The sequence below is a fragment of the Solanum lycopersicum genome, chromosome 1 (genome assembly GCF_036512215.1).
Source record: "Solanum lycopersicum chromosome 1, SLM_r2.1".
NCBI classification, from domain to species: domain Eukaryota; kingdom Viridiplantae; phylum Streptophyta; class Magnoliopsida; order Solanales; family Solanaceae; genus Solanum; species Solanum lycopersicum.
The window spans coordinates 74,387,241-74,400,302 of record NC_090800.1 but is presented as its reverse complement, the minus strand read 5'-3'; the positions used below and the strand labels follow the sequence as shown (position 1 = coordinate 74,400,302).

At 29.7% G+C, this 13,062-nt stretch overlaps 2 protein-coding genes across 3 annotated transcripts; both read left to right on the top strand.

Annotated features, from left to right (window-relative positions):
• The first annotated feature begins 3,003 nt into the window (after positions 1–3,003).
• On the top strand, positions 3,004–5,766 carry LOC101261450 (galactinol synthase 1). The gene is made up of 4 exons (XM_004229322.5): positions 3,004–3,866; positions 4,611–4,934; positions 5,036–5,170; positions 5,273–5,766. The coding sequence occupies exons 1-4, from the start codon at positions 3,528–3,530 to the stop codon at positions 5,516–5,518; spliced, it is 1,044 nt and encodes a 347-aa protein (XP_004229370.1). The 5' UTR covers positions 3,004–3,527; the 3' UTR covers positions 5,519–5,766.
• A 1,952-nt stretch (positions 5,767–7,718) lies between these two features.
• On the top strand, positions 7,719–11,642 carry LOC101261155 (GDSL esterase/lipase LIP-4-like). Of its 2 annotated transcripts, none has more exons than XM_004229321.5 (5): positions 7,719–8,137; positions 9,200–9,373; positions 10,066–10,220; positions 10,920–11,193; positions 11,284–11,642. In XM_004229321.5, exons 1-5 carry the CDS (start codon positions 7,882–7,884, stop codon positions 11,511–11,513), a joined length of 1,089 nt encoding a protein of 362 aa, XP_004229369.1. In that variant the 5' UTR covers positions 7,719–7,881; the 3' UTR covers positions 11,514–11,642. The 2 variants fall into 2 exon arrangements, with proteins under 2 accessions (XP_004229369.1, XP_010322302.1); XM_010324000.4 differs by having other exon boundaries at positions 10,060–10,220.
• Positions 11,643–13,062: the final 1,420 nt, after the last annotated feature.

Genomic DNA, 13,062 nt, shown 5'->3' with positions numbered 1-13,062 from the left:
TTGAAACTAAAAATGATAGGGATGATATGTTTGTTATGAATGTAAATGGTACAAATTTACATCTTGGGTTAAAAGAATTTGTTGCTGTAACCGGTCTAAAATGTGGATCAATTTCTGATTTTGTATCTGTACCTATCAAAATAATTCATACAAACTTCATACGCATTTAATATATCATTCACTGACATATACACTATTTCAATTAAACAAAAAGAATATAGTTTCTATACAAAATTAATACGAAATATATATTATAATTTCAATAGAAACATATATTGTGAGTTTAACAAAATATAGATTTTCATACACAATTAATACAAGTTCTTATAAATTTCATACACAATTAATACAATTTTCATACTTCACCAATACACAAAATTATATCTTCTTACTTTTTGAATATTATCTGAGCAGGTTTTACCATTAAATACAATTTTTATATAATTTTCAGACATTATTCATACATTTGTAATACTTCACCTGTACAAAGAATTATATCTAATTATTATTTGTCTAGTTAACAAATGTACGTTTTTCTATTTTCTTCACAAATCAACTAACACGCGAATCTTCAATTTAATTACAACTCAAACACATTTATATTTACTTATCGTTTTTCAAAATGCCATACGTAACTTGATTGTTTATCCAAAAAAAGAACATACAAAGTATATTTTAGATCTAACAATAATTAAAAAAAATCGAACACTTTTATACATGTACAAAACAATAAATATATTAAAACCAACAATTCATAATTAAAACAACAAATCATAACAAAAATCAATATGATGAATTCCATTTTCCACCATATTTTATTAATATCGACACATTGTTCTCCATCAAATCAAATCAAATTGTTTTCAACGCCAAAATTTATTCAACTACTAATAAAAAATGAAAATAAAATCTGCAAATCTCAAAAAGATTGTGAAATTTTGGAAAACAAAATGACATGTACGTTCATGCCAATTTGGTAGAGCTTTTCAAGGAATTAAATAAAAAATTAATATCATTTAAACTAATTTGAGAAAATTAAGGCAACTAACTAATTTAAAAAAATTTAAAATCCCTTAAAACGTGCTAATTTATTAACAGTAATTAATAATTATATTTAATTTATTTAATAAAAGATCCCATTTTCCATTATTAATTTGTCCGTTTTTTTAATTTATTTTTTATTTTAACAACTCTTTTTAATAATTTAAAATTAACATTATATATTTTTTTAAAATGCTATAACTTGAGATATTAAATGTTATACAATGAAATTCAAACTCTAGTGCTATAACTCGAGAATATTACTATAAAAAATGTTATATACCTAATTTTGATTAGACAAATATAACATTTTTTCAGATTTTAAAATGTCATACTTCTTTGAAATACATGTTTCTTACGTTCTTTGTGAAAACTTATATCTACCAACATTATTTGCAGGAATTTGAGTGGACGACAGCTCAACTAATTATGTGGTATTATACACATATCATGAGATTGATATATTATTTGAAGATAGATAGTATGTCAATATTAGAAAAAGGAAATTTTTAAAAAATCAATGAGCATAGTTAAGTGCTTGCTTCCAATTTGGATATGAAGCAAACAAACACATTTCAAATTAAAGAGTAAATTTCACTTTACCTTCTTAATTTTTTGAATTTGAAAATGAAAGTTTTTTTGAATAATATTTAGCTATAATTAAGTTAATAATAGTGTATCAAAGTCGCTAAAGTAGGGTACCGGTTTGGTGCACTAGTCCAAACACTCACTTAGACCTTCTAAGGCAGCTAGATTACCTGACATTGATTATTCATTACTTCATTCTTTTTGTGGATTTAACAAGATTCGAGCTAGTAACTTCAACGTAGAGAGGTTCAAGGCCATTAAAATCATACATTGAATTGTGTTAAAATTTTACTTAATTTATAGTTATTCAAGTATATAAGATTTTAAGTGTGTATAATAATATTTTCCGATCACATGACATCGCTATGACTAACAGTCTAACATGATTCTGCTATTGATGTTTCATTTTGCCTTTAATATATAAAAGGTAAAAATTGCATGTCCCATCCAAGAATTTTCTATTTAGTAAAATTGCATGACCCATCCAAGACTATAGGCCTTTTCCATATTTTGAAAAAGAATGTATTATAAACACACATTGATTGGAAATTTCACCAAATTAGAATATGGTGTCAACTTCAATTGTGGAACCAAATCCCATTAATTGAACAAATAAAGCCAATAAAGTTGTCATAGTTGACCCAATGCCATTCTTTAAAATTGTTTTAGGTAAAGTTTTATATCATGGTACTTGCAAGGGTATATATATAAAACAGAGAAATGTAAAAGATTTTTTCCAACCTTTGGATAAAGTGAAAGAGGAGAAGTCTATTATTTCCTTAATCTCACGTGCGTGATTAATTTGATTTCTTGTTATTTTCAATAATTATTTTATATATCAAAATTTTAAAAATTAAATTAATAACAATTAATAACCCCTGTTTGTATACCTTCAACAATGATCAAAATTCATAATATAGGTTGGGCTCTAATCCTAAACTTATAAACCTAAATCAATCAAAAAAAGCATTTTATCATGAAGTAAAAATTACTCAAAACTCATATAGAAAGATTACCACTTGTACACTCAACTAATAAGTTTATCAACAAATGATAAATCTCGTGATTCTTGAACTTCATATAATAAATTAAATAATATTTTATTACAGCATATATTCAAGCTATATTAATAATTTATATTTATCAAGTATATTTGAGCATATTCTATTTTATGTGACATTACAATTGTTTGAAAGGTCAATGTAACTTTTCAAACAATATACATTTGATAGGCAAAATGAGATAAAAATGATTATTTATGCAATTAGCTAGTTTCTTCCAGCGTCTTCTCTTCCTTTTTTGGTTTTTTTCTTCTTGCGTCTTCCATTTATGATACTAGTATCGCTATTTCTCGATTTCAATTTATTTATTCTATATTAAAAAATATAGATACTTTTACAATTTTTAATATTATTTTATGATCATAAATTAAAATATATATTTTATATATCTTTAATCTACTTTTCTTTTTAAAAAAAATAATTCATATCACATTAAGATAAACAAATTGACTTTACACTATCTTTTTTTTACTGATGCTTTCTTTTCTTTTACTTGGAATCTTCGATGGATACACTTAGAGTTGAGATCGTACTTTTTTACCTCTCGTATCAATTCTTATTTCACTTGTTGCAGTCTGACTAACAAATTAATATGGAATAATTACTTGCGCATACCCTTAGTTCCAGAATAATCCTGTAGCTTCAATCTCAACCGTCGGATCAAATGATCATTTGCAGACGTGTTCGTCCACACTTCAATAATCAGGAGAATCCAAACCCCACAACAAACATTACTTGTAATTCACCTCTATATATTACACTTCTCTCATAACCGTTTCATTCAATTCAAATCACCAACACAAAAATCAGCATTCATCTTAATTCTACGATCCTCCCATGGCTCCGGCGATCGCTAGAGTAACCGAGAAAATGGCGAAACCGGCAACCAACGGGCCGGGTCCTGCTACATTGGACCGGGCCTACGTTACGTTTTTGGCGGGAAATGGTGATTATGTGAAAGGTGTGATTGGATTAGCAAAAGGTTTGAGGAAGGTCAAATCGGTGTATCCGCTGGTTGTGGCGGTGCTGCCGGACGTTCCGCCGGAGCACCGCCGTATGCTGGAGGAGCAAGGCTGTATAGTGAGAGAGATTGAGCCTGTTTACCCACCTGAAAACCAAACTCAATTTGCTATGGCTTATTACGTCATCAACTACTCCAAGCTTCGTATTTGGGAGGTAAGTGGGGTCCATCTATTTATTTACACGTGTCATGTTTTTTTAAAATTTAGGCAACACCACATTTGCAATTACACGTGGATGGACCTGCCACACGTCATGTCTCAGAGTTGCTACGTCACATTATTCATTACATGTGGATGATAATTATTACTCTTTGATCACAAATTTGCACATAATACCTCCAAATTTTTTAAGATAAAATATATATACACATATATAAGTTACATTAAAAATATTATAAGTTACGGTATTTAAAGACGTATAGAGTGATTGGGAGGTGGGTTTCTCATGTGGCAAACTTTGGATCTAATTTAGCCTCCATATGCTATTTAAGTATGAGTTTTTTGTTTTTATAGATTTTATCTAATACGATTTATATATATTTTTATCTAATGCGATTTATTTGTGACCTATAGTAAATTATCACGGAATGGTCAGTCGAAGAGTAGAGTTTATGCGTAGCCTTTGGGATTCCAAAATAAAAGTAGTCACATTTGGAGTTTTGTATGATACATTATCGATTTGTGCGTCAATTAGTAAATTTGAAATTGAGACATGAGGATTATCGTAGGGCAGGGCGGGGCGGACCTAGAATATAACATAATTTACAAAATATGTACAAAATACAGCGAATGTAGGTCAGGGAGTGTAACCTAGCTAGTTACTATCATCGAATAATTTCGTTACAGTTTGATTATTATTATTAACATATATATATATTTTTCATTTACATGAATGCAGTTTGTGGAATACAAGAAGTTGATCTACCTAGATGGTGACATTCAGGTGTATGACAACATAGATCATTTGTTTGATTTGCCAGATGGTTACTTGTACGCTGTAATGGACTGTTTCTGTGAGAAAACATGGAGTCACACGCCTCAATACAAGATCGGCTACTGTCAACAGTGTCCGGACAAAGTTAAGTGGCCTAGTGAGGACTTAGGTCAGCCACCATCCCTATATTTTAACGCAGGAATGTTCGTGTTTGAGCCCAGCCTCCGCACTTACCACGATCTCTTGAAGAAACTTCAAATCACCCCTCCTACTCCTTTTGCAGAGCAGGTACATATAACCTTGAAATTTATAAGGTTTTCCAAATTTAAATTAAAGTTATTGAGTTTCGCTGAACCAGTACATGTACCCTTGTACTTGATTGATGACAGGATTTCCTGAATATGTATTTCAAGAACATCTACAGACCTATACCTCTAGTCTACAATCTTGTTCTAGCAATGTTATGGCGTCATCCCGAGAATGTTGAGCTTGATAAAGTGAAAGTTGTACACTATTGTGCAGCGGTGAGTTGACTATTTTAGATCACAAATTTTAAAAGTCTTTTCGTTTTTGTTTTCCCGAGTCATGTTGATTTGTTCTTGTAACGATGATGATGATGGAGGCAGGGATCAAAGCCGTGGAGGTACACCGGGAAAGAAGAGAACATGGAAAGGGAAGATATAAAATTACTGGTGAAGAAATGGTGGGACATTTACAACGACGAGTCTCTGGACTACAATAGATCAGTTGGCATGAACCAAGTGAATGTGATAGGTGCTGCAGGAGCAGTGAACCAGCTTCAACCACTGATTGCTGCTGCTATGTCCCAGGCTAGCGCGGTCAAATACGTAACTGCTCCCTCGGCTGCTTAATTTTGAACGAGTTCACCACATTGCACTTACAACAAGGTTAATTAATAGGGTGAATGTAGGGATAAATGGTTGAGAGGGAGAGGAAGTTGCTACTATTAGTTTTGCAAAGGTTGTTTTTTGGCAAATGAAGTTTGGGGATGATTCGTTGTATGAGTTGATTAACAAGGTAATGTAAAACTATACTTGGTGTACTATAGTTTTCACGTGTTGTTTAATTTTGCTTTTAATAAGATTAAATTTATCAATAATAGCTGTGTAGGATCATAAATTGCATGAAATGGTTCAAAAACTTTGTTCCTAAACAAACAACAAGAAGAGGAAGTCTCTTGTTTAAGCATAAGTTGTTTGAACAATATTTTATTTATAAAACCCAAACACTATATGGGAAAGGAGTCAATGTACATGTTTCATGTCATGTATGTATATGGTGACTCATAAGGGTGATACAAGTTTAGTCTCTATTTATTGTCGAGTGAAGCCTTGAAAATCTGAAGTAATTTTTCACATTGTATTGTACCCTCATGATTTTAATTGATTTTATTGAAATTTAATTTAACGTATGCTATCTTAATATGTTGCTAAGAGATTATGCTCGATTCAGTCTGATGGGACATCTCTAGAAATGTTATTATGTTAAAATTAAGAGAATCATGAGATGACAAAGTTCATTAAGTATTATCACATAATTGTGTTTACTGATCGGTCTCTTATGCTTGTCTTTTGAGACAAGAGCATTATGATAAATTCAAAATTAAAATAAAGAGATTATGAGAAATATGAATATCTAGAACATTGTATGCTAGAATTTATTCTAAATTTTATGAATCGAGATGTAATAGATGTACAACAGTGAAATTCTTGTCATAAGTATAAATGAGAATATAAATGAGAATTGACTCACTATATGTGAGTGAGAGGAGCACTTTTTCATTATAATATTATAAAATTAGTAGTTAAGATTTCCATTATCCTTGGAATCAATGTATTAAGGCTTAAGTATATTGATTCTGCCATTTCTGCCATTTTCATTTGGTGAACATTTTTGTGCAATTGTGCAACTCTTCTTTCTGCCCGTTATTGGGCATTGGATCTCCTCACATTATTTCTCTCATTATTCATTCATTACATGTTGTAATTTAGGTAATTTCTAAGTCATTGATCATCATTATTTACTATCATTATATTTCTAATAATTGATAGGAAGATTTTCTCAATTATAAATTTTGGTGGCTTCATCATTTGGTTTGACACACGTAAGAAAAAATATAACATGCATAAAGTTTGTTCAGAAAAATGTCTTATTAGTTGCAGGAAGGTGTTCTTTTTATGAAATTTTAGACTCAGAGTTTTTTGAGTTTGACTTTTGTGATTAGACTGTTGTATCTTGGGGGACATGTCAAGAAGGATTACTATTGGATCAGTAAAAAAACATTTACTGCACTTGACTTGAATCTCCTTAAAGAATATCAACGCCTTATTTTGAAGAAATTTTTATTTTTTTATTTTATTTTCAATTATAATCTTGTAATTATAATTATATTTTAACTTATTTTATACCATTAGAATTGATAATTAATCTATTTAACGAGCTAAACAATAACGCATATTCTTAACCTATAATAAATTTAACTGTACTATTTTTCAGTTAAACAAATAATTCTAGTGGCAACCACACCCAAAAGATTTAGTGGAACTGTCCTCTTCTCCACGAATTGGCCGGTGACAGTTCTCTATGTAATCTCGTGAACGCAAGTGGACAATGTCAATTTAAAATCATTATTGCAATTAACATTCACTTGTTAAAAAATAAAATAAAAACTTAAAAATCCTAAATCCTTTTCTTACCTAATTATATGAATGCATATTCTGAATTTAAATTTAATGTGTATAATTCTTAAATTTTAGTTTTTATTAGTTTCTCACGGAAATCCGTACTTCAAGGTTTATTCTGAGGTGATACTCCAAAATTGATTTTTCTCATATTCAAGACTTAAACTTGAAATTTCTGCTTAAGAGTGAAGAAGTTTCATCACTGCAGCACAATTTATGTTGATTCTTTCACTTTTACCATTTAGCCGTATAAAACCTTCCTAATCTTTCTTAAAATTTTAATGATTTTTTATTAAATATATTTCTATATGCTCAACGTCGAAAATACTGAACCCAATCTGTATGCATATAGGTGCACACTTACTCCACCTATTGCTCCACTTCTCGTGAAAAAAGAATGTGTGGCAAAGTAGTTTAACTTCATTTGTTTTATTATATAAAAATATACATATATATATATAAGCTATTGGCTTATCATAAATTGTGTAATACACTCTGTTATAAACATAACAATAACAAATATTTATATATATATGAATATGAGAATGAGAAGTAGAACAAGTTGTAGGTTTATGTTACTTGTTTGTTTTTTGATGTGTCAATTGGCAAACGTTGTTGTTTGTGAGTGTAATAAAAATATGGTAATTTTCAATTTTGGAGATTCAAATTCAGACACAGGTGGTTATCCAGCTGCTCATGGAATTAGATTTGGATATCCAGATGGTCGTGCCTTTTTTCATCAGCCATCTGATAGATTGTGTGATGGACGATTGATTCTTGACTTCCTTTGTAAGCCCCACTTCTTCTTACTCTTTTGTTACGTTTCAATTTTTGTGGCATCGTCAGAGATTACTTTTTTCAATATTCTTAGTCTTTATTGGCTCGAAGCAAATAATAGTTAATAATATTTATATCGATATTTAGACTTTTGAAACTTGTTGTTTCGCAAGTAATATTTTTGCAACCATAGAAGGTTTTTAATAAGGGTAAAATGAATTTAAAACAAGGGTAGCTACCTCTACTATAAGGTTTCGATTTTGCTGAAAAATTTCAATATACGATGTGCTAACAGGGTAAAAAATATTTTTTGTGTGTATGTAACATAGATTTTCTTCCTGACTTAGGAACGTAAACTCATCATTTTTTACAAACGAGTAAAAAATGTCACATAAATGAAAATGGAAACGAAAATATTTTTGAATAATCTTGATAGGAAATCATAGATTTTTCAGACCACTAAGTGATATCCTTATTTTTGTTTTTTCACCAAAACTTTCATTCTTCTCCAACATCTATATATGCATCAAAATGTCTCTTTCATGTTCAACTAGTAAACCATTATTGATTTCCATTTGCAATCTTCATTTATTTTGTATAGTTTCCACCTTGTAAACACTCTTTTAACCCGTGAAAATATATGGTAGCCGGTAGGTAAGCAATCAATCACCCACAAGTTTTTAAAAAAATATTTCTTTTATCAACTCACTCAAGAAATATTACAGAAATTTCTATTTCTAAATAATTAGATATTTTCATTTTTCAATAAATATTCAATTTTTAATATTATAAATTTAATATTTCAAAATGGCTTATATTGAGTTTGAGCCCGTGAAGTTTTTTTTTTAAAAAAATTTCGGTGTGCTTAATATTTTATAAGTTACGCAAGTAGCATTTAATATATTCAAATTTAGACTGTGAAATATTGTCACGGGAGCTATCTCAATCATGAATTACAATTATTATTTTTTTGCATGCATTTAAAAACGCGGAATATAAATAGGTTGATATTTAAATTTTACATATTCTTTTATATCTTTTTTTTGTAAAATTTATGACTTCTGATCATTACAGGTGAAAATCTGAATATGAGCTATTTGACTCCATATCTGGAATCTGTAAGGCCTAATTTTAAGAATGGGGTAAATTTTGCAATTGGAGGTGCAACTATACTCCCCAAAAATGTTTTATTTAGTCTTAGTACTCAAGTTCTTCAATTTGTAAGGTTTCTTCAGTTACAATCCAAAGGTAATATTTACTACTACTATAGTATAATTGTATGGAGTTGATTTTTCATATTGTCAATCAGTTAATAGTTATATGAAAAAGATATATATTATCTGTTCAACAATAGTTATTCACTATAATAAAAATAGTTGTCTAACAATACTTACTCAGTTTAGAAAATCAAGATAATTTATCTTTTATGCCTATTTTTAATTATTATGTCGCGGTTTTCAAAAGTCAAATTAACTAATTTTCAAAATTAACTTAAATTACATTAATTCGATATTTCAAACAAAAAATTTACATATTCAAAAACTATAAGAAAATTAAAATACTATTTTCCATATGAGTACCTTGAAAAAATATTATCGTAAAATGTTAGTCAAAAGTTATTATCATTTGAGTCTAAAAAAATTATGATAATTAAAAGTGAAAAGGGATGGTATTATTCATCATCTAACATATTTCTCAAAACGTTTAATTTAATAAAGTCAAGGATACCATAGTAATAGTACCCATATTATTTATTATGACAAGTTAATAATGAATAATTATTGTTGGACAGAAAGAAAGAGTATGTTATTCCGTGAAATAATTAACAATCCAATTATTAATTGATTGATCATCTGAAAGGATGAAACTTAGGTATATATATGTTACTTTTCACTGATATTAACGTCCTAACTTTGGACTCGTAATTTGACAAGTTTCAGAAGAGTTGGTTGATAAAGTAGATTTGGAGAAGGCAATATACATGGTAGATATAGGACAAAATGATCTTGCTGGTGCATTCACTTACCTTTCACAAGCTTATCAAGTTATTGAAAAGATCCCTTCTTTCATATCTGAAATTCAAGATGCAATCCTGGTGAGCTCTCTAAAAGCCCTCTTGATGCGATGAGAAAATGGCTAGTATTCATCTTTTTCTTATTCTTTTGTTTATAAAGGTCCAAATTTGTCCCTATATCATTACAAATTGCTCAATGTTTGTCTATATTTCACTCTTGGTTCATTTGTTAGCAAATCATCATATTTTTCCTTGTTATTAACGGAGCTACAACATGAAATAGATGAAGTCCACGTGTCTTTAAGTTCTTCAAGAAAACTAAGAATTTTAATAGTACCCCTTCCATTTAATTATGTTAAAAGAATAACAAAAGTCTCACATTAATGGTTAATGAAATGAATGGACTTGTTATAAGGCCTGAACAATCATTCTCTATTTGAGTTTGCTTTTGACGTGTGAGTTAGATTTGAGACCTACTTTAACATGGTATCAAAGCAGTTGCACCAGATGCTAAGCACTAGGCGTGAGGTGTTAAAAGTTAATGAGATGAGTAGATTCCTTATAAGACTTGGACAATTTTTCTCTCTTTGAACTAGATTTTGAAGTGTGAGTTAAGCTTAACACCTAATTTAACATGAGATCAGAGCAGTTGTATCAAATGCTAAGCATTGGGCATGAGTGGACTTCTTATAACACTTGGGTAATCCTTCTCTCTTACCTAATTTAACCGAATTCAAAGTTACCCTCACATTAAAGACCTTCATTATTAAACCAATGCAGGGCATATACAAACATGGAGGGAAGAACTTCTGGATTCATAACACAGGACCGTTAGGTTGTTTGCCACAAAAGGTTGCCACAAGAAATGTAAGTAACTTGAACGATATTGATGATCATGGATGTGTTAAGTCTATGAACGAAGCTGCACAAGCATTTAACAATCAATTGAGAGCTCTTTGTGAACAATTGAGGCTCCAAATGAAGGACACAACCATTGTGTATGTCGATATGTATGCCATCAAGTACGACCTCATCGCCAATTCAAGCACTTATGGTGAGTTTACTTTGTTTATTTCAAACATTCTACGTGTGTGGCATACTCATATTGATTAATATTTTTTGAAAATCCGACATGTGTTATTAGGTATTCAAAATCCATTGATGGTTTGTTGTGGTTATGGTGGTCCGCCTTATAACTATAATCCCAACATAACTTGTCGCCAAAGTGGTTGTACTCTGTGCGAAGAGAGTGGTGCATATGTCAGCTGGGATGGAGTTCACTACACTGAGTTTGCTAATTCAATTTTTGCTTCCAAAATACTCTCTACAAATTATTCTACTCCACCTCTAGACTTGCATCACTTTTGTACCTAGAAATTCATTACCACTCCTATGTTTTATTATGTACTCACTAATTAAATAACTTGCTATTTTTTTTCTCTTGTTATTATTATTGTACGGGTGAATCATATTAAGAGTATATTTTGAATTGTTTTAGCCTAACATATTGTGACGATTCAATTATTACTAGACTTAATTAGGATTAAAGGAAAAGTGAAACTCATTTTCGTAATTTTGACCTTTTAAATTAAAAAATTAAAAAGGTGCAGAAAACTATAGTACTAATTAATAACCATTTTTATACACGTTCCAACAGCAAGAAGGCAAGGGTACTTATATAGGCTTTAGTCTCCTCCAAATATATTTTTTTAGTACTCTCTTCGTCCAATAATAATTATTCACTATATTAAAAATAATTGTTCGATAATATTTTATTTAATTTGAAAAATCAAGATATAATTTAGTTTTATGTCGATTTTACCGTTGCTATTAAATAAGTATAATTTATCATCTAACACATTTCTCAAAACTTTAAATATAATAATAAACTCAAAGAATAAATGTCACCCTATTATTTATTGTTTCTTAAGCGGTGTGCAGTGGCGAGCTAGGGTTTTTAATAAGAGGGTTCAAAATCTAAAGAACTAAACACACAAACTAATCGAAGGGAGTTTAACATCTACTATATATACATAAAAATAATTTTAACCATGTATAAATAAGTAATATTTTTTGCCAAAAGGGGTTCATATTGTTGGTTCCGCCCCTGGGGTTTGCTAAGTCAATTGTGGACAACTACTGGACGGAAGAAGTATTTTTTTTTGGGAAAAACTACACAAATGAGCCATAAAATCCAACGTAATTACAAGTTTATACTCAAACCCAAATGTATTGGTGAGATACTCATTCTCTTATAATAATTAACTAGTGAATTTAATATCAATTAGAACTAAAAGCCTCTTCTTGATTGTGTTAGAATTTGGTCAATGCTATCATTAAAATACAATCAAATGGAGCTTTTTAGTGCAATTTCACTATGAAAAATTGAATCTTTGAAAAGAGTGTGAACCAAAAGGAAGAAATAAGAAGACCCAATTCAGGTCTTCTCAATGTCACCACGAAAATATAATCAAGAACAATTCTTTTAGTGCAACTCAACCATGAAAATTCAATCTTTTGAAAGGGTGTGAACCAAAACGGGAAGAAAGAAACAAGACCCAAGTCAAATTATATCAATTTCACTATTAAAGCACGATTAAGAAGAACTATCTAGTGCAACTTCCCTTTAAAAAATTAAATTTTTCATATGGTGTGAACCAAAAGGAAGAAATAAGAAAGATCAAATTCAAACTCAATCAAGAAGAGCTTTTTAGTTATATTTGATATGACCAAATTCAAATATCATTATGTCAATTACAAATTCAAATACTAATTGATTCAATCATTAATTTTATTTTGAAATTGTTGAATAAGGAAAGAGGAAAAAAAGAAAATAGGTTATTAGGTTCAAGGGAAAGAGAAGAGATGATGAAATTTATTATTTTTGATAAATTTTTTAATTGGGTTTTGGTCAAAGAATGTG